Genomic DNA, 26,562 nt, shown 5'->3' on the forward strand with positions numbered 1-26,562 from the left:
CTGCCAGCGCCACACTCGCTTTACCCATCCTCCCCCTTCGAAAGTCCTCATTTGGGATTAGCTTGCCACGAGCAAATCATAAGGGAAAGCAATCGCTACAAATGAAACGTGCACCTTACAGGCTAACAATTAGAGGGCACGGCAGCAACTCTTGCCACCACGATTCTAAGCATGACGTCTTTTTATGCAGGTGCTCTTGGCTTGTAGCTGCTCCAGCCACTGGGCTCCAACAGACCAGCTTTGCATGAAGTCAAAACCTGGCCTTCAGCAGCCAGGCCGGGTATATCTGCCACACCGAGCACACCACGCTGCTGACAAGGACATCGATTCTCTACTTTTAAGGATGGCATCACCTAACTGCATAGGAATAATCTAGAAATAATAGTTATGGCCAGAGTTGCACTTCACTATGAGTTAGAAGTCACCAACTGCAACATCATGGCTTACAAGGTGCAGGATCAGCATGCTTAATGGAGATGCCTTCCCATGGTGCAGGCAAGAGCTTTCATGCAAATTCATTTCAATGGTAGGGAAAAAACAGTGATTTAACTCATGTCTTCCACAGGCATTTTAGGCAAACAGGGGGAAAAGCTATTCAAAGCAATCTAAGTCAAAAAAATCTTATGAGTTTTAGTTGCAGCCATATCCTTGCATCAATTAAGCCTAACAGCGATGAGTTTGCCTGCCTCAGAGCAAGTAGTACACGGTGCCTAAAACGAAAGCTTTAAAGGCAAATTTTGTTAAAAATCCTGTATCTTCTGCCAGACAGAGCAGCCTAAAGAAATAAAAACAGGAAGAGAAGTCAGGAGCTACCATGAGCTGATCCTTCTTCATGGCTTGCCATGTGCCTTGTTCAAACTGCATACCAGCTCAATGCTGCTAGCCTCTTACCTATTAAGAAAGGGGACATTATTTGTTTTCAAGAGCTTGAGATAGCCAATAGACTGGTATTCCAGGTTTCACACATGGGAGATTTCAAAAAAAGATCTTCCAGACATACAACACTGCTTTAATCAGATCTGGTTGACACCATTAGTGAAGTACAGTTGCAACTGATGCATCTGCCAAACCACCTTATTTTCTAATCACCTTCTACAGTTGAATTGAAGACACAAAGTTTAAAGTAATAAGGTTCTTTATGATGCTTAACCAAGGAGGAAAGAACAGGTCCACAACCTGTGGTAAGATATCTAAGAGCATACTCACCAGTGCTCTCTTCCATTCCTCTTGCACACTAGCTTTCTGAGCAATTCCTGCAAAAACAGGAAACAAAATCGACACGCAAATTAAAATTCCAAGTGTGACCAAAGCTCAGGTTTAGTTTCACTTCTCTATCAGCTCTGCTCAGTCTACATATAACCAGCATGGAGGGAACCTAGAGGAGAAATCCTGCCCTGGCAAACTAGGAATTGGAGTGTGGCATCTTCACCCCTCTTTGAAGATATTGCTAGCCTCTAATCACACACATGCTGCGTTGGAAAGGAGAGAGACACAAAATTAAGGTGTAGTAATTACAAAGCATTAAATGTTTGCTCCCCAGGAAAACATTCCACATCTGCCTCTTCAAGGAGGCGTGTGCCTGCTGTAAAAGGGAACAGCTATTGCTTATCTAGCAAAGGCAGAATAGCACATGCACAGAAAGTATTTTGGACGTCACACAACATCAAGACAGTTCTGAACGCACCGGGGGGGAAAAAAAAGACAAAAAGGAGGAACTAGGATTTTAGCAAACCCAGCTTTTCTCTGGAGAAAGTTCTGAAATTGGGTGCAAGAGGAACTAAGTTTGGGGAAATCAGGAGAGATCTTGATTCCGATAGATTACATAGCACAGTAAAAACATGCTCAGCATTTTAGAAAAAAGGAGCTTCTGTCCTGAAGAGCTTGCAGTTCAAAACAAGACAACCACAATAGGAAGCGTCAACAGGCACAGCATGGGGTGATTGGGAAAGAGCTACAAAATAAGCATGTTTCCAGTGCCCAGAAGTCAAAACCAGCTTTTATCCATAGCACATTTCAACGTAGCCCTTCAACCACTTAGGGCAGCTCACGACCTTAGCTCCCAGCAGCAAAGAGCAGTTCGTTGGCTGTAACGTAACGTCAGATCAGCTGGATCGTCTCCATCTGATAATTTGCTGACTTCACAGCACGTGCTCGGCTCGCAGGACAGCATGGCAGGCCCACAGCGCCAGAGGAGACAACCCTACCACGCCATCACTGGAAGCGCACCTGAACAAGCTATCGCCGGCAGGGCTCTTAAGCTTTGCTGAACTGTGTGGGTGAAACACTTCTTTTGATCAGACAACCATGCTCCAGGCTACTTCTCTCTGTTGCAGCTACAACACAGTCGCGGCAATATTCTTCCATAGGGAGAACACCTCCACAAAGCCATTAAACTCTCAGAACATCGTTGTCAATTGCGGCGTTTAAACGGCTTAGCAAAGAGTAGCGCTATCTGGGCAGACTTCTGAGCAGACAGTCGCCTGAGAACATCAGATGGTCTTCGCTGCAGAGGCAGGTTACCACAAGGTTACTGGGGAAACACCCTCAGAATCCCTCCAGCTTCATCCACTAACACTGTTAAAATACAGCTCACTTTTCACCCGCGTGTTGGACGCATGATTTGGTACATCCATGTGATACACCTAACGGCTACATCAAGGACACCGTTTCCAAGAACTGGAACAAACGCTCCCCACTGAAGGCAGAAAAGCCGTAATGATTTTTACAGGTATCATTTATGTTCACACAAACCCAAACCCCCAGTTAGCAATGCACGGGGCATTTGCAGGTAAGGTCTCCTTGCCTGCCCCTTCCCGTAAGCCCTTCTGGGAAGGGAAAGCAGAAGAGAAACAAAAGCAGACACCTCAAAACCTACTTGAACCTCAGCACAGACGACAGCAACCCTCCTACTCCCCCAGAGTCACTGGGGAGTTCAGTTTAATTTGCCTTTCAAGGGCATTCCTGCACAGGCTGCACCGAGCTTTGCATATTACAAGGGGCACATTTGTGCCTGGAATACTAATCCTGGCAGCCCGTCACTGCTGGACACTCACTGTACGCACCAAGGACATCTGTCATCGCCTGACAGCATGGCTGGAAGCACCTCAGTCTGTACCAGGAGGGATCCTTCTGAACAAAACACTAAATCCACCATCATCTGATTATTAATAGAACAAGCATAAAAGGCACACTGGAGAAAAAAAAATAATGAAAGCGATGCCAGGTTAGAGCAAGAGGGAGCGAAGTCAGGACTCCCACAGCATTGCCACGAGGCAGCCAAGGCAGGAGCACACGTCTCTGCCTGTGCTGGGAAACGGGCACTTTCTCACCAAAGCAGTGGATTAAGTAGTACAGATCACGCTGCCAACGTTAACTAGGACTGGCTAATTGGGAAGCTGTATTCTGCAACGGACAGTTTGAGATAACCTGTCCCGCAGAAGAGAAAATTACTTTTATCCCCCACCGTTGTATGTTTCCCATGTATGTAAGCCTGTGAAAACGTGGATTTTGTGTTCCTTTAGCATGACACATGTTACAGCTCCTCTGAATATTCATGTCCTCCAAGTGCTCACACATTCCCTGGGCCTGACAGCTGTGTGAAATTCCTGTTACCGGAGAGCTAAATTCCCGTTACTGGCACAGCACAGCTCCTTTCACCGCTCCGGGGATACACGGCGTTGCAGCCCTGCTGCCTGTCGCTCGCTGCTGCTCAGCATCCCAGCGAGCAGAAGCACGGCCTTTGTCTGCCTTGTTAGTTCAAACACTTTGTTCCCCCGCCTTCCCCAGCTCTTTGTACCAATTTAAGAATATATTCTTGTTCCATTGACCCGTCTCTGAACTCTCAGCAGCAAGGTGATGGCTGTTTTCCAGCTAGGCAGCTAATCCACACACAATAGAAAACGACTGCTCTGCAGCCATGCTGTAGGATTTTTCTACAGTTTTCTACCCCGTTTCTTCAGTCTCAACGTGCTCTCTGCTGAAGTGGGGAATTTCATCCATCCCAGCTCTGCCCATGGGCTCGGCCAGGTTGCATCCTCCTGAGGGTACAGTCCTGCAGCAACACAAACCCACCCAAGCCCAGACCCTGGACCTCCTCCCACGCCTTCCCACCCCTTCCTTGTGCCAGCGCTGATCCAACTGCCCAGAGAGCTGTCAGAGCCGACCCAGATACAACCCAGGCACTTTCAGAGGGGCACGAGGTGGGTTGGGAAGAGCACAGGACCTTGACAGCCCCAGCTTCAAGCACTGGGTCACCACAAACTGCACACTAAGGTGCCACTATTTTCTCCAGCCTCAGTCAATCCACATAATTCAGCTAGGAGCCTTACTGATTACCAGCTTACACACTTACTCACGGTCTTATTTTCAGCAACCCTTCCCCAGACCTCTTGAATGTTACGCTTTCAGGTCCCTCCACAGTGAAGCTCATTAGCTGTACCACTCTGGCCTCGCAGGCGTTTCTGATCTAGGACTGCTCATCTCTTCCAGTAACACCAGTTTCCTTCAAAAGACTAAGGGATGTTTCCAAAAGTCCAACACAAAACTAAACCAATGTTGGTCGTTTTTTCCAACTAAACTGAAAAACTGACAACTCTTCCAAACAGAAGTGGCACATTACTTCTCCGCAGTGCTTGCTAACAGGCTTGCCTTAGGCGTGGAAAGCCAGTTGCCATGCTGGCTCAGCTCTAAATCACCATTCCAGAGAGGGACACGACAGCAGCTAGGCAGCTACTACAGGGCTCTTACTGTAATGAGACACAAAACCGGAGGCTGTCTTGGAAAAAAAGCATGTGGGAGAGAAAAAGGATGTTCCTCTCTAACAGTCTTGAACTATACCTATCAGTTGGAGGGAGGGGGGAAAGCGAAAACGTTAACAAACACCCAAATGCCCGAGGAACAAAGTCCTGCATTAATACAGACCATTACCAGTGCTCAAGTGACATACCTGTGAAATGAAACCAAGCTGGCTTGACAACCTCCTAGAAGACATTTGATTTCGACCTAATACAGTGCTAGTAACAGTCACGAAACAAATATAGTATTACAATTCATTATGCTAGTTCAGTCCTTCGCTTTACACTGTTGTAAAAAAAAAAATAAATGACTACAGCAGCACCCAGAAGGCCAAATCCCAAACAGGTCCCTGCTGAACCAGATGACAAGATTAGTCACTGGATGCCAAGATGCCATTAGTGAGGGACCAATGCTGCCTGCAAGAGCTCACAATTACAATTAAAAAAAAGCTGACAAGAACAAGGCTAGCTGGGAGACCAAGGTCAGGCACCGAACAGCCTGCTCTTCATCACACAGCTTATCCGGGCAGGTTCCAAGTCTTCATCCCAGACTTGCCAAACTTTACTCGGATGGCTGGACCAAGCCATCAGGACTCTTCTCAGTGCATCAAACCCAGCTGCAGGTACACCCGAAGGGCTAGGCTCACAGCAAAAACCGCCCAACTGCCTCACCAGATCTGGTTGTCCAATCCTTTTTGTAAGTGCAATTAAAAAAAAAAAAAAAAAATCAACATTTTATTCTCTCACCAATCAATTACTCATTCTGGGAAGACAGATGAGCAGATTTTTGCAAAGCTGAGATAACTCCACCTAATGCTATGGGTACGCTGTCCACGAAGTCCCATGAAGTCCCCAAGGGAAGGGCTAAAGTAACTCAATTTATCCGCCAGCTGTAAGATTAAGAGCATGGTAAACAATATTAAAATTCTGTTCTACAAAGCAGAATAACTCAACAGCACAGAACACTTCTCCCAAGGGGCAGCTTACAGCACGGGTGCACAGACTGGAGTTTAAATATCACAAGGGAAATTCTTAAAAAAACCTAAACAGATCAACCATGCCAAACTCACTACTATATATTACAAGCCAAGGTGTAAAGGTAAAGTTAACCTCTTGTTGGACCAAGCAGTACAGAGGGGAAGAGAATTACACAAGCCCTTCTTTAGGTCAGTGGATGCCAAAAAGCTTGTCTGTTTTTCTGACTGTGTCTAATAACAAACCAACTCCACCTAAAAAAAAAAAATAATCTTGGTTTGCTCATGTCCTTCAGTTATATTGTTTGGACATTATTTGCTACAAATGGGTACGCTGGTTTCAAAACCCTCCAAGCATCCTCCACTGACCCAGTTTGTTCTGCACTAATTGCGCCCAGAGCAATGGAGGGGTCAACTCCTCCGCATCCCGGAGGTAAAATCAGAATATTCCCCCTCAATAAAATGACACAGATGAAACCAACTTGTTCTCTCAGCCTTATCTGGCAACACGTCAGTGAGTCGGGTGCACCAACAATTAACAGCCCTGCAGTTTTTCCTCTCTTTGCAAAGATCCCAACGCTTCAGGCTGGAACACGGCTTGCGTTACTTCACTTTTTGGAAAGCAATCACTTCAAGCAGGAAGACAGTAGCTGTTCAGCACAAGAAGAGAGCTTTGCGGAGGGAAACAGTAGAAAAATCAGGATATAGTATAACAACTATAAATGCAGTTTAAATAGAATACTAGAATAACTAGGTTGGACAAATCTAAATACAATAGATATTACAGCAAATGAAACCTGCAGCTTTTCATCACAGATGTAACATTTGATAACTGGCTCCCCATGCAAACAGCAAATATTTTTCAGCAGCGTGGTAGCTGCCTGTGGGTGGCACAGTAATATAACATTACCAGAGAGGAACTGGAAAGGGATGGGAGCTGCACCCTCTGTGGCTGCAGTATGTGGTAGGCGAGTGGGTTTTTTCACCATTTGTGCAAAGTAAGCCTTAAAAATACTCACCTACACGCTGTGCAAGAACATTGAAGTGGGGCTCCAGACCCACCTTCGCTCGCAGCTCTGCTACGGACCAACGCATTGGACCCTGGGCAAGGCCCTTTATCTGTGCCTCAGTTTCCCCCTCTTCAAGGGAGGATTAACTTCTTTCATAAGGCAATTCAAAACCAAACTTGCAAATACTCTATTTCCTAGAAGCTGCTACCTTATATATGACTCCCACACTAGCACCTGGACACCCTACCCAGCTAACAAGCCAAACAGCAATTATTATTTTTTATTATTTTATTTCTACTTGAAACAGACCCTACAAAGTCTGAAAAAAAACCACTATAGCCTCTCCCAGGTGTTTCAGCCCACTGAATGGGCCGTATTTACCGAACCTTAAACAAAAAAGCCAGCAGACTATAGGAAAGCACAGCATGCAGATGAACACAGCATGACTTCCATGCCAGCTCCCAGTGACAAATGCTATTTCTATTTAGCTATCAGTACAGTAAACACTTATAATTCGCCTCCAGACCTTTTGGCAGCTGATCAACCACTCTGGAGGTGTGGATGCACGCAGGGGGAAAAAACCTGCAGTATGAATATAGCAAACCAGCTTCCCTACTCACTGTCCTTGAAGAGGCTGAAGGGCTTGCCTCTACCAAAATTACCTTCCCGATAAAAGCAGAGGGTAAAATTAAAGCAGAATGGCTGATCTGTACAGAGGACATGCTCTTGTTCTTATTATCGCAGAAGCTGACACAGGAGTAAGAGCACCCAAAGGGAGGTAGCAAGGCATGGCTATTCCTTGATCAACCTCCCAAAAGCTGGAAGCCTTAAGTCACCAAGAACAAGCGACTATTCACCCTCTGGATTCCTGACTGACAGCTAGACTGTAAAACTTCAGATTTACCTCTACTATTGAGTAAATGTGGAAGTTTTTCCCTAGAAGGCTTGACAGATGTACTCATCACCTGCACGTTACCACACGTCCGTGTGCAGCTGGTATTTAGTGCCCCATCCTCAAAACCCCATTTCATCAGCTGTCTGCCCAACATTTAACAATGCAGGTTTCAGCTTGGAAAGGTTTCATAAAAATCATAAAAGACAAGATTTTAGCTTGGCTCAGCAAGAAGGCTCAACACCTAACACTTGAACACCACCACTCAACACTCCCCACCACCACAGCTGCAAAACAGTGCTACTGCAGAAATCTCTTCAATAGAGGAAGACGTACATTTAATTAAATCGCAGAACAAACAAAATCGCCCATGTGCAGAGATGAGAACTAAAAGCAATCCAAGGGTGAGATTTTTAAAAAAGCCAGAAAACCAAGCTTGATATAATTAAAACCAGGACATTAAAGATGTTCTAGACCTCTGCAAGACCAAAAGACACTACTTAATCTATCAGCACATATAAACCCTCAAAATACGAATCTTAAATTCTTATATTGAAGAAAGCAATTCACACATTTTTGCTATTACCCAGAAAAGTCTGGGCACACCAAAAGGAGAGAAGGAAAAGAACTGATGTATTTGTAGTCTCCACAGAGATCTCAGTTATCCGAGTACCCAACTCATTTTTGCACAGTGGGACTTACGAAAATGAACCAGCTCCACCAGTACCTGCTTCAGCATACTGCAAGCAAAAAACAATGACTATTTGAACTGTAGAGCTCATTTGCCTGAAATCTAAGCTGTATTTTCTACTGCTCCTTCTTTCCAAAAAAGCAAGAGATGACAAACTGAATTCTTGACTACGTAACTCCCAAATCAGGATAAACATTATTGCTGCCCAAGCCACCACAGCACCAGAGCATCCCTAGCTAGCTACAAAAATACCAGCTGAGCCTCTCCAAACCTAGACCACAGCCCAACCTCCGCACAAGAGCAAGGTCTGTATAAATCAATTAGTGCAGTAATAGCAGGAGATCAAGAAATGCCTAGAGCTTTCAGAGAGGGTCATGCTAGGGTAAAGGGAAAGCATTCAGGAGCGTGGTCCCTATTCCCCAGACCTGTGAATATCAAGAACAGAAATGATTGAGATGCCTTTTTTCCCCTTAAGGGCTATAAAACAACACACGACATATTAGGCACTGAACACCTAGGATTCAAACCCAAGTGTCAGCCCAACTGCCATAAACCATCCTAAATGCAGGTCACCAATAAAACGACTAATTTTCACCCAAATCTTTTCCAGCTTGTTGCACTGCCACAGAAACACTAACCCCAGCTTTTTTTAAAGGGAGAAAACATGGCATAAATGGGGCTGCAGAAGGTCTGCCTTCCAAAAAGCGACTAAAGGGCAGGCTGCACCTCCCATGGAATCCCAGCCCCAGCAGCACCACGCTTGTTTCGGCTCTGGAACTGGCGTGTTTCCATCGTGTCTTTCTGCACAACTGATTTCAGTACAATAGGGCCTGTCAGAAATTAAAATTCCTTCATGGTCAGGACATACCTGCTCATACAACAATTTGTTCTTGTACCACACCTCGCAGGGAAGTTCAATTGACTCAAAAAGCATCTAACCAACTCTATCCATACAGAACCAGGGACACAATTAGAAATGAGAGAATTACTGACTCCAGGGTGAAGAAACTGCAGCAGCCTGAGGGCATGGACTAGCTTGTCTGAAGTTAAGATCCAACACTGCAAAGCAAAGCAAGCAGATTCACGACAGCAACTTCATGATGGAAATAAATGCACCCGCAGACTTGCACTCAACTGTACACATGGAGTTACATCCTCACACACACACACACACAAGTTTTAACAATCGTTTTCCACCTTTTGAATTTGTACAGACCCCCATGAAGAATCTCACACCTCTGCCACAAAAGACCGATCAGAAATAATCGTTCACATTCATTAGGTCTCAGCACCCATTCAGCGAAAAGGCTCCACAGGCTCTGAAGCAGCAAAAGGTTGATTTACAACCCAACAGGACCTCCCCAAGAACAACTACACCTATTGATCAAAATCCAGTTTAACCTGAAGAATGCTACTGAAAACATGAACAGAGTCCTCTGCTTGTAGTTGTCGGCCATGAGGCAGAGTGAGCTTCAGATGTATCAGCAACAAAACCCACCACCCTCGGACCTACCATTGAGGCGTGCAGCTGAGGACCGTGGGCTGCACACATCATCTGGGCTATACATAATCTGTGCCTGCCTTGCACTGTAACACGCACCCAAACGGCACGTAATAATAGGGTTACTTATTTACCTCTGGCTTCTGGGGTAAAATACAAACCACCTTTGCCTTAGTTTTGTGGTTTCCATTTTCGTCAAACTTTCAGCAAAAACAAAGTAGCAGAGTACAGGGCGCAATGCTGTGGTAATGCCCCCGTAATTACGACTCGATAGAGGTTTTCATTTGCAACCACCATTTCCTCACTGAAATGAGGCCACTGCCTCAGCCACTGCAAATCCAGTTTGCAAAGCGTTTTTTTTTTTCTTTTTTTTGGGTTTTTTTTCCTCTTTTTGAGAAGCAACAGGAACGAGCTTAGGCACTATCAAAGCACTGAAAAGCATTTGACGGAAAGCTCACCTGAACTCTGGAAAAGCCAGCAGCAGCCGAGGCAGTAGCTGAATTTGCAGTCCTGCCATATGGGTCTCTCCCAAGGCACCTTGCAAGTTTGTTCCATGCCACATGCCCAACTGCTTCCTGGGATAAACAGACCGCAGGGTACACGCAATCTGATTAAACCCCACGCTTCCACTGGTGCACATTCGAGCACATAAAACAGGCACCTGTAATCAAATTCCATACTGAAAGGCAATGCAATATTCCCACTTGAAAAAAATGCGAGATGCAGGAAACTGGTGCTGTGTAGGTGTCTTTATCAACTTAAAGTAGAGTCAACACTCGTTAACTGGACATAGCTCAGCTACTTAAAATTAAATCTTTTTCTGAGTGGACGGACGCTCTGGAAGCACATCACTAAAGGAGCCTCACATTTCACCTTTTGATTCAGATTTTGCCAAACAGTAAGCAGTTCAGGCAGAGTTTGTAATTCAGTTGTAGCCTTATTTTTTTTCCCTTCAGTCTCACTACAGTAATTTCTAATTACTTCTGATTAAGATACTGAATTTCCTTAAAGAAACCCTCCCCAGACAATTTATCCTTCTTGTGTTCCACAGCTCCAGCTTTAATAAAAAGGTGCCCCAGTCATAACTAGGAAAAGATAAATTAATTCCCACCACTGATCTGGCAAACTCTTTATAACACAGGCACAGGCAGCGAGGCATCCCACCGTGAAAATAAGCCCATAAAGTTCCTGAACGAGGATATTTTCTTTAACAAAACCGCAATCATCTGTACTTCTCATTCCTGCGCACAAAGTTTATGAAGCGGCAACACTGTCTGCATGAGGATTGTGCTTACTGCAGCAACCTGACCTAACACGCCCCAAACTGATCCTGATCCGAGGGGAAAGTTGTGCCTTTCCTAACGTTCTTCCAGATAGGGATAAAAACCATCGCTAATTCACACGTGGTCATCCATCTTTCAGACCTGTTGGGGGTTTTAGACCGACACGCTCCCCCAAACCTCAGCGAGGGTAATTTTAAAGGCGGTGGCAATCTCCTGAAATTCCACCATGAACCAGAATGTTTCTTTCAGCCTGCTCTCATCGCCACTCTGCTAACTCTCAGTTTAGAGACGACAATTTTCACATTTAGCTGCATTAAGAGCTCAACAAACTATCACCACTTCTTCTCAGCCACAAAAGGACCTTCCACCATAACAAATGGCTAGAAAAACATCCAACCCAACAAGCAAATCTCACATCATGCCCTGCAGGCAGGCAAGGCGGTCTGGTCCCTGAAAGGCAACCCAGTGAAAATGCTCTTCTGACCAACTGTGCAAAATTAAACAAGAGGAATCAATTTCCACAGCAACGAGCAGGTCAGTGAACCAACAGGAGAAAGCACCAAGTGTCTCCAACCCATCTCCAAGGCACAGGAGCCACTAGCAGGGGAAATGCCCTCAGATGGGGGGTATAACCATAAGCCCACGTGAGCTGGCTCTCCGGTCTGCATCCCTGGCACAGTGAGCTCCCGGCTCACAAGCGGAGGATCCACACGGGAGACATGGCTCGGACAGGAGCACGTGCCCAGCAGCTCACAGCCCTGCCCGGGGAACCAGCGCACCTGGGTGCTCCGTCAGGTCGCTTGACTCTGCATCACCTTGAATAAATCCATCTAAGGGCTAAGAGAGAATTATATACACCTCACAAGGTGATATGACAGAAGTCTAATATGAGAAAGCGCCTGTTAGGATCTTCAGAAAAGAATTAAAATCCGGTAAGGGAAAAAAAAAAATCCTTAAAAAAAGAGCAGCTTGAACTGTAAGCTGTGACTTTTTGGTGACCTCTCTTGTACACCAGATTCTGCCTTTCTGTTCTGTAATTAGGTATTAGGATAAATTCTTCCCTAATTTATCCTAAATATAAATATAAAGTAGGTTTAAATAAAAATAAAAAAACTAAAATAAGAGGGTGGTGAGGTGCTGGCCCAGGCTGCCCCGAGCAGCTGTGGGTGCCCCATCCCCGGCAGTGCCCAAGGCCAGGCTGGACGGGGCTGGGAGCACCCTGGGCTGGTGGGGGGTGTCCCTGCCCGGGGCAGGGGGCTGCAACTGGGTGGGCTTGAAGGTCCCTTCCAACCCAAACCCTTCCGTGATTCTGTTCAACTGCAGTGTCCTTGGACACGCTCCATGACCCCCCCACTCCAAAGCACAGCTATCAACAAGCCAGAAACTGCTGGTTTGCTCAGCAAACAAGACCTTTTGATAGGTACCAGCACGAGGAACGTTACAAAAGCACCCCCCTAATTCCCTCCACCCACACTAGCACTCCCAGCAAATTTTAAACAAGGAGGTTTCTGGGAATGGACTTAACTATATCAGAGCAACAAAATAAGATTAAAAGGAGTGAAATTGAAGGAGAATGTGATCACTTACAAATGTAACGTGGAAAAGGCGTATTAAGAAAAAGTGTTAACACTAGCAGGACCCAAATCCATACTGAGCCATATAAACTAGAAATAAACAAAAAGTGCTCTGCTATGCTTTTAAGACTTCAAAGGTAGCTCTGAGTAAGCCCCAGGAGTTAGAAACCTTCATGCATATCGGGCAGCCACAAGCATAAGCTGACAGCTTTTCTGGAAATGTAAAAAATAAGCTGAAATCATGTTAGGATTGTATCCTTACCTACAGCTGGAAAAGTTATTTTACATGAAAGCTGACAACAGTCATGCAAAACACAGCTTGGTTCAGTTCCTCTAGAAGGTAGCAGGTGGTGAAATATTCCATTTTAACAAGAAACATTTTTCAGCATGGCCCATGCTTCCAAGGAGATGATGTTAGAGACTGCACAACACATGTTCACTTAACCCCGTTAGATCTGTCCACAGCAACACAGCCTCTCCATCCCTACCCCAGCACAACATGCCCTCCTAAGGAACAAACCCCACCACCCTGCCAGTCATCTCCAGCGCGTACACCATGACTCGGCACACGTTCAACAGACTTGCTGCACGCATCTGCCATGCGAGATAAGGAGCTCGGTTCCTCCATGTAGGATTGCATCGCTGCATGTAGGCGCCCAGCACGCCATCACTTCTCATTTCCAAATGTCAAAGCTGTTCTAAAAGGACACCCTGTAGTAAGATGGCCAAAGGAAGTGTTTGTGCAGATTACACTGACCTACGGTGACAGGTTTATTAAAGGGAAACTCAGTCCTGCAATAACGGTATCGAGGAATAGCTGTTTTGTTGTAAAAAGGAACTGAAGCTTGATCCAATCTGACCCAGCTTCACTCTTTAAATTAATGATGCTTACAGCAATCTTAGCCTTGATAGCTATCTTTTCCCCTCTGACATAAAGTCAGAGATGTAATACATCAGATGATGGGATTCATTTGAAGGCCACAGAAGGTATTTGTCAGCCAGCTTTGGGGTTTGCCTATAAATGGAAATTTCCTGAATGACTTCATCTGAGGAACACCTCAACTGACAAAGCTGTGTCCACAAAAAAAAAAGTGTTTAGATACACAACACCTGCATAACAGCAATAAACAGCTAGCCCAGGATACAGTCAGCTGGAAAACACCCACGCACAATCAAACACAAACCTACAGCAGCTTTCACTAGGACTTAAGCTAACAGGTTTGCACTCTCGCATCCCAGCAGCTCGGAATGAGCATGCAGAAAGCTGCAGGAGCTCTGCCAACTACCAGTCATTTGCTTCATCATAAATTTATTTGCTGGAAACTGTAACTGCACCCCTCTGCAGCCTCTCCTGACCCTCCAGATGGGTCAGGGAGCTCCAGGAAAAAGGCAGCCCACGGATCAAGCTATAACCACTCTGCAGCAGGGATGAGCTCAGACCACTCAGCAGCCAAAGGGAATGAAGTCACTGATTTCTTCACCTGCCCTCCCCATCACTAAGACCTCCTTTCAGTCCTGGGTTAGGTCTGGGTATTAATTATCTTGCTGCAAGTCAAGCTTTGAGTAGCTTTTACCATAGCACAACCTAATGAGGTCTCTATGTCCCACACCTGTATCTGCAGTAAAGAGAACACCAAAAAAAGAACCGAAGCACCTCAATTTCCCCGATGTCTTGCAAAAATATGCATAGTAGTGCATCTGGGATAAAACAAGCTTTTTGTCAGGAGAAAGCATTCATCTGTGTGAGCCAAAGGAAAGAACGGGCTTCCCGCAAAAATTAACCAGCTCGAGAAGCCCCCCCCAGTAACAAACCATCCTAATCCCACAGAGCTCAGTGTAGCTCTTCCATGCCTGCAGCATCACAGCTCTTTCGGGTTAGTTTGCACTGAAAACAAAACCAGGGAAACAACTAAACCTGAAAGCTTCCTCAAGGGAGCAGTTCAGTGGCAAGCAGCAGGTGAAGGCATACTGAGACAGCCACCAGAGACCACAGCAACTGCACATGAACCCCAAAATACCTCCGCACAGAAGGCAGCGAAAGCTGCGGTTTCACGAGCGCTTGGCAGCGCACGGAGCAGCTCTGCCTGCCCTCCTTCCCCGCTGGCATCGGGAATCTCCTCGAGCAGCTGACCCCAGTCAAAACCAGCCTGGTGCAGAAACAGCTGGTTTTAATCCAATTCAGTTCCTCAATTTGTTTGTCACACAGTCCACAAACAGTTGTTCGAGTGTAAGGGAAGGGAGTGGATACACAGGACCTCTTCTTCAGCAGCTCTAGCAGTTTTCAGCGTTTACACAGCTGCAACCCAAAACAGGGGTCTCGCACTGGAGAGCGCAGCCCACCGTCACAGACAAGGGGGTAAGGCCGGGTTGAGAAGGCATCAAGTCAGGCTTCCCAGCACCACAAACAGGCTTGAAAAATCTGATCCGAGTCAATCAGATCCTGCCCACCCCTCTATAACTTTTTCCAAAGCAAACACCAAAGGTACCATCCTTATCCTTCCATGCCATTTAAGCCAGTTAGATCACCAAGCCATGAGTATTTACGCTAGATACTCTCGGAGTATCTAATATTATGACAAAACAGGATTATTTACTCATATTTATAAGATTTCAGATCTCTGCTACAAAACTATTATTAAACTCCTCCGATACACTTAGAAGCAAAACCCTGAAACATCAACAGATCCCAATGCACCAGGATTTGCCAGCCCCAGGTTTTGAAATGAGCAGGACCTTGCTGTTCATAACCCAAGGCCAGGCATGACCCAGGAATTCCAGTTCAACCAGTTCCACCTTTTCTGCCCCTCATTCCTCCCATTTGCTTGGAACTAGAGACAGCAACAAAACCCTACCCCAATCTACACCGGAATAAACACTTCACTGTAAACCCATGCAATGGAAAGCCACCTGCTCCCCCACACAATTAAAAACATTTCCAAATTCCAGCTCGTCCTCAGCCAGCGCAGACAGATGGACACACCGGGCACACGCAGCACAGAAAGCCTGCTCCACTTCCAGCAAAGCCTTTGTACTGCAGCGGCCCGCGACACAAAGCCTCACGGCAGAGCCTGCCTCCACCAGAACTGTTTTGTTAAGGGATCACAACATAAATCAGCAATCCTCCAGCCACAAAAACAGCTCAAACTCACATGCAGGCCAATTAAACTTGCAATCCGCTAAAACACACATGCACTCTCTCTGACTTCTGGGGACCACGTCTCTCAGCTGGCAGATCTGGCCCAGCGATCTAGCTGATGTATCACCCGCCCCAGATGTCCCCAGATAGTAACTGTGACTAGATTTAAAATGCAATGGCTCAGTCATCACCAGACAATTACAGATTTTCACTTTCTTGCACGCCCTCCTGCCATTCAGCACTATGCTACAGGAAGGAAATAACCCCTTTGCAAAGGAAGCGATAGCCCTGAGAGCAGGCAATAAAACGCTGAAGTGGGAGACCGACTTCTGCCTCGCTCATTCCCACGGGACTTGCCCCCAACAGCTAATCCCTCAAGTCTGCAGGTATTTGGGCCAGACCTGGACTCTCAGCAGGAGCAGGGCTGCGCCAGGCGATGGCCACCAGAGACTGCCCATCATTCAGATACTCGCTGCTGCCTTCGCCAAGACACACCACCAGCGCAAGCAGCCATTCCCGCAGTGCTCTGCAATGCACAGCAAGAACAACAAGCACCGAACACTGAAATCCCCTTCTCTCTGTTGTGATCTCCATGTGCTGTTTAGCAACTCTGGCCACCTGCAGTACACCTCCCTTTGAAAGGCTGGCTACTGACTGGCAAAGGGCTGGATTCCTGGCATGGTTAATTATTTCCCCGGCAGACCTGAAGCAGCTCTGCTCCGCCACAGCTCCCAGGCCCCTCAGAAGCTGAAACTGGCACCTCTGGCACCCACGCAGCCACCCTCCCTCTCCACACCCCCAGCACAAGGGGAAGAATTTGTGAGCACAGTGCTGTGTGGCTCACGTTGCCCGAGCACCAATTCTTCCAGTCCCCTCAAACGTACTGGGAGCTCTATCCACAAGGCTCATCCTATCGAGCACCGCTCAGGAACTGTTTCTGTTAACTTTTGGCTTTCAGCTCAGATTTCTTTGAAGATAAATGCTAATATCCTAAAAAAAAAAAAAAAAAAAAAAAAGGTTCACTGATCCAAAACCCAAGACTCATCACTCTGATGAATCACACGTTATTATTTCTCCTGCCCGTCAAAACAGAAATGTCTCACCTTGCAAAAACAAAAGCTGTGGTTGCCCAGGCTCACAAAAATCTATCCCATCTGTTAAAAAGCCAAGTGCACTGAATGAAAGTATTCAACGAGCGCTCTGCTAAAAGACAGCAAACATTCCACTCCACAACAGCTACTTCACATACAGTCAAGCAGCAACTGCAAGGCAGCTCCGCTGGGTTAGTACCAGCCATCAGAAATCCAGCTTTCCAGCAAGCAATTCTTTTTGAAGACAGGGCCTGTGTGGACACCGAATTGAAGGCTCGAGCCTGCAACTGCGAGGAAAGCTCCACAAATACAGGTTTACAAGATCTCGTGCCCCAACTTCTATAATCAGAAAGCAAGGACCCAACTGTTCCTGCTTCCCACACTAACAGAAAAGGCAAGCCAGCCAGGAGCCCCACTTTACCTGCAAAGTCTGTTTAACCTCTGACTGCGAGGGACACCTACAGTAACACAGGAGCTAACCACCACAGAGGGTGCGACACTACCAGCACCCACGGAGCCCAGCAGCATGCTGCCCAGCAGTTTAACCCCGCACAGGATTCATCTTGGGGACACAGACAAAAGTCCGTCTGCTGCTGGCGAGCCCCACGCACAGTGAGTTAAGCACAATTTTTAGCTGACATCTCCCTGACAGGCTCTTGGCAATGGGCACATTCTCCTCTTGTTTAATGCAGATACAAATCCGTTCCCAACAGATTCCTGTTTCAACTGCCCTAGCTGTCACAAGCCAGTCATGTGCTGTATCAGAAGCAGAACTGTGCACAAGAAAGCTTTATTTGCTTTTAGAGCCTTCATGCTCAAACGAGGTACAAGGATGGACGTTCGATGCAGGCAGACAAGAGCCATCATGCTCTCCCAAGAGCAACCACGAAAACCAACATCAGACTAGGCTCTGACAAAGCCCAACTCATTAGCAGCATGGCCAGCCATCCCACCGGTGCTACCCACTGAGGACCCATTCAGCTAACACACTTCTCCAGATCAATGTTATGCTCTAAGTTCAATAAAGCACCGTGTTTTTGTAGGACACGAGAGCAAGACGACAAGTGGCTTTAAACACAAACACTATCCACCACATTATCTTGATTATGCAAATCAAACCCCTTGCTACCGGCAGTAAGAACGAAGGCTCAAATAGCTTCCTCAGCAAAGTCACCTTGGAAATACCTAAAAATTTGAGCTTGCAATAAGACAGGACTAAATTGCAGTTGTAAATTGTCCCAGTAACTTGGGAGCCAACCGATAAAATCAAACCCCGAGGGAAGGATTTGTGGAGAGCACAGGAGGGCTCACCATCATCTGCCTGTACGTGATCAGGTAGTTCTACTATCTTAACTGATAATCAAAAGGTAGTAAGCTAAACATCTTGCACCAACATAAGGAATCCTGCTCTTTGCATTTACTTAGCAATGCAGCCACACAGCACAGACCAAACCAAAGAAATGCCAATTATCCAAAAAGCAAAAGTTCTTTCAGTACTTGTGACATGTACCACAAACACAGAATATCCTTCAACATCCAAACCCCAATAAACACGGCTCTGATCAGCAGAGCACACTAATGAATCAGCCATAATATTCACAAAAGACAGGCAACCAACGGAAAGTGAACTCCACCCTCTTGTTAAAGATTTCACTGCTATAGAAACTGTGATTAAACATACAGGGCCATGAATCAGCTACCTGAAACAAAGGTATGTCTCCGCAATCAGGGAAGTGCCCAGCACTAGCAGACTGACGTTTCAGTCACCAAAGACAGCCCTCCCCACATCCCAAAACTGCAGCATCCTGTAGACAAGCAGCTTTACCAAGGCACTTCACAGTTCCCACAAACATTTAATTTTTCTTACCTTTTTGGGTTGTTCAGTTCAGGGGCTTTCTTTGGGTTTTTTTTGGCAGTGCTCAAAGCTGCACACACGCGTTACAGGAACAGAGCGAACAGCTTCCAAATCCATTTTGACACAACTGGATAAAGCACCTAAAACCAAACCGCGGATGCCTCTGGACCAGCTGTGTCTCTCTGCACTGCATTTCCAATCAAGCCTACAGAAAAGCTGGAGGAAGATGGCAGGGCTTACCAGCAATTCCCCTGTCTAGAGTCTGAACAAAGTAGATTTAAAAAGTTTAATTTTCCCAGAGACTAATACTCTCAAATCAGAATAAATCCTCCAAAAGAAGAGATTATCCATAAATTTACTAGTTAGAAATGTTAATATAGCCAGTGTTTATGCAAGGACTGCTGCTCTCTCTCCATGCAAGAGAATCACCTATACAATCTCATATTAAAGGAGAAACTGATTTCTGCTAGTTTCTCCCCCCGCCTCCCTTTCCATACTGAAATGTAGCACAGCAGCTTTATAAATACCACCTTCCCAGAGCAGCCGTAATTTACTGAAGAATCAAGGTAAATGTGTTCCTATTACACGAGAAAAGCTCTGAAAAATCCTCTCCTGCAAAGGAACTTTTGGACAGAAAAGTCTAGCGTGAAACATGGAAAACCAATAAAAAAAATACAGAGCTAAAACTTCAAATTACACATTCACAAAATATGGGACATGGGGCAAATTAAGAAACAACTACTCAAACGCTGCTGATTCAACCAGATCACGGCAGCAATACCCATCTGCATTGCCGGACTGACCCAACACGTACCTGCTACTCAGCCAAATGCTTCCTCCTGTTGTTCACATTCTACTTACTAAAGGCCCCATCTACACACCATATGACATGTAGTATGATGGCACCAGACCAGTATAACCTGGCTGCTAATTATGGCCCTTAAGGCTGAGATGCATTAATACATCCCTCTAGCTATGAACACGAGTATGACTACACCCTCGCTAAGCACATGTAATCTTAGGATAGACAGGAGGATGAACAGGTACAGGGAAAAGGGACTTGCCTGAGATCAAACAGCACAGCAGCAACACAGCTGGGAGCTAAATTAAGCCTCTTGTCCACCCAAGCATCCGTATTTTCCCTGTACTCTGTCTAGTTGATAGGTAGACAGAACCCAGTCATTAGAATACAGATTGAAGGCTTCGTTTTGAAGCTAAAAGGAAATGAGAAATAGTACTGATTAAGATAATCACTGATGTCAAATTGATCTTGGAGACCCAGCAGTCTCACAGCACTCCTCCATTCTACTTTCCAAGCCTGATGTGTTCACACAGGTTTCTGCGTGCCTAACGCTGGTGAGCAGGCTGCAACATATTCAAGACACCTCAGAAAGCCTGCTTAATAAATTAACCCTGAAAATTCCCAGATTTCTTTCCATCAGAATCATTCTAAGTCCACCAGCATGCCCCAGAGAAGCTGGATGATTCCTTAATGCTCCCAAAATAACAGCCTCGATGGGTGAGGTACAGAAGCAGCCAGCCTGAACGTGGGTATCAGCATCAGCAACTGAGCAGACGACGCATGAGCGAAGTTTTCCAGCCCACGAACTTCCCTCCCTGCAAACCTTATTTATCTTCATATTCGTAGATGGCTTGGAAGGGACTTTAAAGATCGAGTTCCAACCCCTTTGCCATGGGGGGGGCATTTGTAAGTATTAATAAGACAAGTGAAGCAGAACAACAACAGCAGCAAAAACCCACTTCTTCCAGTGTTAGGTGTCAGGCTGAGTTAGCAGGTATGGATTTTCCTCAAGTTTCCCCGCTTTGCCAGTGCTGGCCCTCTATTAACTGTCTTCACTTTGTTCTGAACAGGTAACAGAACAGCCAGATGGCCTAAAGCCATAGCTAATTTCAAAACTGCTGTAAAATAGCACAAGCCAGGACAGCCTGACAGCCCTCATTTGACAATTCCACCCAGAGGTTGCTATCACTCTAAAAAGGCACAGCTGAGCCAAGAGAAATCATGTTTAAACATGCCTACCACCTCAGCTTTTTCAGTCGATAATTGTGGGACTATATGTTAAAAAATGATTTGGAAGTACAAGGTGAAAAATTCTATGACCTTGCTCACCTCTGGCCCTGACCCACAGCAAGGAGGAACAGGATACACCCCAAGCTAGGAGCAGGATATAAGCACTAATTTACCTCTCGGCACAAGGTGAATGAAGCTTCAGCGACCCTACAGGGAATGTGCCACTTCTCCCCTGCTACTAATCAAAAAATGTAAGTGAAAAAGACTTGGCTTCTAATTATTTGTTCTGTCTTCTGGCATCACATCAACACTCTTTACGGGGGCACAAACCCAAATGGACTGAACAGCCCTTTTTCTACTTTGCCTGTTTCCCAACCGGCAGTAAATTACACCTGGTTTGCAGACAGACAAACTAAATATCCCCAACAATAAAAGCCCAACCTCGCTAGCACAGCTCAGACCACTTATTTCAGTAATTATTATCCTCCTCCTCCTAGGTCCCAGCTGATAAAGATAACCTACGCAGCAGAGGGTCACTCCATACAGGGCCATGGATCAGTAACTGAAATTCCGTGGGTCCATCCTGATGGCTGTCAACATTGCAGCTTCACAAAAACGTATTCCCACAGAACCTGAAGCATTCAGCCAGCAAGGACCAGCCCAAACCCTCAGCCCTGCTCCTAGCCCTGTGTAAACCTCCTGAAGCCTCTCCTGCGCTAGGATATGAAGGCTTCCCGGTAACAGCCGTACCTGCAAACCTGCTTCCTGCAGATCTCGGAAAAAAAAAAAAAAAAAAAAAAAAACACCAGCAAAAATTTTTTAGACAGCTCTGGAGATGAGAGCAATCAATAACAAAACACCACCAGCGCTTCCATGCATGCATCTGCAGGGGAGCTCTTCCCAAGGCAGAAATAATATTGATAGAAACCACACTTGCAGCAGGCACTGCTGGAACAGCCGGTTACCCCAGGCCCATACCAGCGAATTTAGTCAGTGACACAAACGTTACCGATCTGACTTTAAAGAGAGAAGAATTAGACAACAGAACGCAACCTTCAAAGGCATGTGAGTACAGCAAATGCCAAAGTCCCCTTAAAATTGGCTTAGACAGTTACGTGCCTTGTTCAAAGCTCAAGTTCTCCGAAGGCAATGACCTCTGCCTTTTCCCCATCCATAAGCACCTCTGGAAACTCCACCCCTGCGAGCACCGTCTCTGCAAACCCAGCGAGACATGGCTTGCGATCTTAACCGCCTACCTGAAGGCCACATCTAGCAAATAACCTCTTTTTTGCTAAGGCTCCCTCTGCAACGCAGTGTTTGTGATGCCAAACAAGACAATGCCGCTCAGACTTTGATCCAAGTTTACAAATCGAGACTTCGCAGCAGGATTCCGGCCAAATTTTTCTTGCTTGCACCCTTACAAGCTAACTGTCTTTAGAGGAGAAAAGTAGGCATGTTCAGAGAGATTCATCCCTCCCCCAGACAAGTGGAAGGCAAGGCAGGAAGCCCATATGGGGCTGCCTCCAGTTTAAAAATCAATGATGAGGATTAATCTTGATGGATTTTAGACAACGAAGACTATGGCAACACAGCTCTAATTAAGGGCTCACTTTTGTGGATTGGTTAGTGAAAAAAAAAAAAACTGGCTGCCAGTAACTCATTTGTCTGCAAAGAGGTTCATGCTTGTAGCAGAAGCTTTCTGGAGCTGGCACAGTGAAAAGGTTCAAACCCTCTAATGCCATTAGACTTTACCAAAGTCCAATGATCTTTACCAAATCTGTTTCAAAAGGCACACAGCTGGAGCAGACAAGGATCTTAGCCCAAGAGCTAGAGAAGTGCCAGACTTGCCCAAACCGACCTCATCAGTATGCACCTTATTTTGCCCCATGACATTCAGCAGGCATGGTTAATTAGTTCGTGACAATGCATTGCCCATCACGACTTCTGTGTGCAGCTGGTAGGTAAGCAATTCTTAACTGGGTTTTGTAATCAGCATGCCAAAAGCACAAACACAAAAGAATAAAGTTAACAATCTGTTTACCCATTCCCCCCCTCCTCCTATTGCTGCTGCTAGCCAATGGCTTAGAAAAAAATAATCTATTTCCAGGATTCAGCTGAGAGAAATCATTTGGACCGCTCTCAGTTTTCCTATCTTTGCCACTGGTGCTTCATGTTATTTCACACAATTCATTCAGTTTGGAGATGAAGCCTGTTCCTTTGACTAATAGCATTAAAAGCCTCTCTCTGGAGATAATTAGTCCTCCCTCCCCCATCCCTTCCCCAGTGCTACGTGGAGGGAGCATACAGTCATCAGTAAACAAAGAAATTCAAACAGTGTGACAACCAGGTTGTAGCTGGGGCTGAAAGCTGCCTCTCACCTCCCTATCTCAGTATCTCAGCACGGCTGATAATCAAAAACAAGTCAACACCGCAAGCAATAGAACAAGCAACACAAGAATAGTAACTACAGATTAAGGGCTTCGTCACTTAGAAATCAGGAAAACAACAATTCCCCATTTGCAAGGAGCATAAATACCAATGCATAATTAGACATCGCTAGAGGTTTTGCGCCATCACCTTCCAACCCTGAAAGATTGATCAGAGTCCTTCAAAACCAGTAGATAAGAGCCAGAATCAGGCAATCCTGCAGTCTTCTACCTATGATCCCAAGGCTGTCACCCAGCCATCAGCAAATCACACCAACCTTCTCACCTCAGTTCCTTGCGAGACACAAAAAGTCCTCCAGGGCAGAGAAAAATTAAGGGCAGTCACCATTTGGAAAGCACTTTGACACCCTTAGCTGAAGATTCTCACAATTCTGTGTTCTCTGCATGCTGACTCCTCACCTGGAATCCACCCTGGGATTTTGGGGGCACAGTCGGGAAGGAGTTAAACCCCCCCAGAGCCAGAGCCAGCCCAGGGTATGACTGCCTGGTGCATTCACTGCCTGACGCGTGACCCCGCTGCGCAGAAAAGGACTGGAAATAGTTATCACTGCAGCACTGACAAGTCAGCAAGAGCTACTAATTAAATAATAAAAATAGATCTCTGAAAGGGCTTTTTTTCCCCTTCAACACAAAGCTGAGGCCTAACGCTGCTGCGGTCACACATCCATTAGTTTTCCACCAGCTCCAAACCTGCCAGCAAAAACCTCATTCTCACACTCCAAAAAAAAACCCCACGGCACTTGTATGTGGAAAACCCCAACTAAACAAAATTAGGGAGCAGATTCTGAATGACGTGGAGCATCGCTTCACTACGCACACTCCACTCCCACCCATAATGGAAGCAGGAGCAAGATGACATCCTTGCCCCCAACAGCCGTACCTGCTTCCTTTGCACTCCCTGTAGTCCAAAGTTTCAATTTTGCCTGAAAAATGAGCATGTTTCGAGGTGATCCAGATGACCCCAAGGATATCTGCAACTTGCTTTGTGCACGGCATCACTTAGGCCATGGATAAAAAAACACTGCAACTTCCACTACTGCGTGGGTTTTGCTTTAAGCCCACCCCCCCTCACTCCCTGCCAGACACAGGTTTTGTCTAGCTCGTAACTGAATATTCATCACCAACTAATAGACCTGCAGGAACTGCAGTGTCAGCGATTTTTAATACATATAATGCCCCAACACATGCCAAACACAATGAAATTTGATCAAAATAGAAGCCATTTGTTTAAATACAAGCGATTTGGCTCTCAAAACTGTCATCAAATTAAACTGGAAATCAAATTAACCAGTGATTGAATGAAGTAGAAAGCTGTATAATCACAGATTACTGATCCAGCAGCACAAAAACAAGGATGCAATCACATTCCCCATGTTTGTGGCAGCCTCTCTGCGCTGCCCCGTACTCCCAACAGGACTCCCCCCTCCCCGTCTTATTAAGATTTGAGGATACTGTGCCGCAGATACAGCTCATCCAGCCACTTCTTGGTAGTCCAGAAAGGAAACATTCCTTACAAAACCAGCCTTTTGAGATATTCCCCAACTACAAAGGGAGCCCTTTGAAAGTACAAGCTGACACACTTCAAGCCACACTTATTTAGGACAGACCAGCGCAGTCATTTCCAGCACTGTTGGGAAGAACAAGTTTAAACCTACTCTGAACGGATGGGGAGAGGGGTTTCTCACCATCCCTGTACAAGGTATTAACTTCAACTGGCCTAACTGTGTGCTGACCAGGTTCCCTCGTAAGCGGCCTCAGTTTGGCTTTATTCCCCCCCCCCCCCGTTTTTGCGCTCTCATTTGAAAAGGAATTTAAACTATGTGAAGTTACAACTTTAGGTCTTCTCTACTCTTAAAAGTAATCGGGAGTAGTTCAAATGGTGCGTTTGAAGAGCAACAGGCACTTATACTGAAATCATAGCAGGCAGAGGAATTTCATTATGCTCCCGTGCAACTTCTACACCACCAGCACGTCAAGCCGAGTCAGCTGAACCAAACCTTTACGCACCGAGCAGGGGGCACAGGGAACTTCATCATCCCCTTGCCATGCCAGCCAACCTGACCCTGCCCGATTCAGGTGTTCATATTTCTGTAAGGCAAGCTTTGCGTTCCTAACTCACCAACACACAACTCCAGGTGGTGGTTTTTTCTTTTTTTTTTTTATCACACACAAGAGGAGCAATCACAGCCATTCCCGCTTCCGAGGGTCGGTTTAAACATCTGAACGTTTGAGGAGAGCAGCTTTTAACTTCTTTTCAGCCTCGACGAAGCACCTCCTGACACCATTCAAGTTTTTTTTTCAATACCTTCAGCCCCAGAGAGGGGCACCCAGCCCTCACCTACCTTCCCCTGGACAAACACAACCCAAGGCAAGGCCGAGAGGTAAATAATTCATCTGCACGCCAAGAGAGGGAAAGAACAATTAAAGCAGAAAGCGCAGCAGGTTCCAGTTTCAGTCAGCGTTAAGGCAGATCAAACAAAGGAACACCGGCGGGGCTGCCCCAGAGGGGACGTCGGGGGGAGGGACAGGGCCCCCCCGGGTGGGGGGAGGGGGGGATGGGGTGGGGAGGGGCAGGGTCCCCCCCGGGGGGCGGGGAGGAAGTGGGGAGGGACAGGGTCCCCCCCGGGGGGCGGGGAGGAAGTGGGGAGGGACAGGGTCCCCCCCGGGGGGCGGGGGTGGGAGGGGGTGGGGAGTGGGGGGGAAGGGACAGGGCCCCCCCGGGGGGGGGAAGGGACAGGGCCCTCACGGAGCGGCGGGACGGCCACGCTGAGGGAAAACCAGGCTTTACTCTTCGTGCCAGCCCCAGCCCGCAGAGCACAGCGCCGCACCGCACCGCACAGCACCCAGCGCCGGCCGGCCCGCCCGGAAGGGAGGTCTCCAGCATGAGGGGGAGCCCGGCCCAGCGGCCCGGCCCAGGCAGCCCCCGGCCCGCCTGCAGAGCCAGCCCAGCGGGCAGAGCCCAGTCCCCGGGGACGCTGGCCAGACGCGGCCCCCACCAAGGCCGTCCGCAGCCCCCCAGCACCCCCCGCGGGCACTTCTGCCCCCCGCCCCCTTCAAAGCCCCTCGCCCGCGCACCACCCGGGGCGCAGCCGGCGGGGAGAGGGCCCGAGCCCGGCCCGGCCACCCCCCGGGGGGTCCCCCGGGCCGCCCGCCCGCCCTCACCTGCTGCCCGCGGCCGCCGGCTCCCTGCGCCGCTCCCGGGCCGGCCCCGCCGGAAGCCTCGGGGGGAAGGGGCGCGCCGAGCACGCCGGGAGTTGTAGTCCGCCCGCCGGCAGGCCACGCC

At 47.0% G+C, this 26,562-nt stretch overlaps 1 protein-coding gene across 6 annotated transcripts in view; it reads right to left on the bottom strand.

The window, feature by feature from the left end:
* Nucleotides 1-26,539, bottom strand: part of PHACTR4 (phosphatase and actin regulator 4) — a 68,197-nt gene extending 41,658 nt beyond the window's left edge. Inside the window, exons 1-2 of one of the 6 annotated variants that reach the window (XM_080378849.1) lie at nucleotides 26,442-26,539; nucleotides 1,207-1,253 (exon numbers count right to left, since the gene is read on the bottom strand). In XM_080378849.1, the coding sequence (XP_080234975.1) occupies nucleotides 1,207-1,222 (16 nt within the window). In that variant the 5' untranslated portion in view covers nucleotides 1,223-1,253; nucleotides 26,442-26,539. Of the gene's footprint in view, nucleotides 1-813; nucleotides 892-1,206; nucleotides 1,254-12,980; nucleotides 14,703-14,736; nucleotides 17,362-26,441 lie in introns of those variants that run through there. The other 5 variants (XM_080378851.1, XM_080378850.1, XM_080378848.1 and 2 more) reach the window with 5 other exon arrangements.
* Between the last annotated feature and the right edge of the window lie 23 nt (nucleotides 26,540-26,562).

Source organism: Falco punctatus (assembly GCF_963210335.1).
Source record: "Falco punctatus genome assembly, chromosome: 3".
NCBI lineage: Eukaryota > Metazoa > Chordata > Aves > Falconiformes > Falconidae > Falco > Falco punctatus.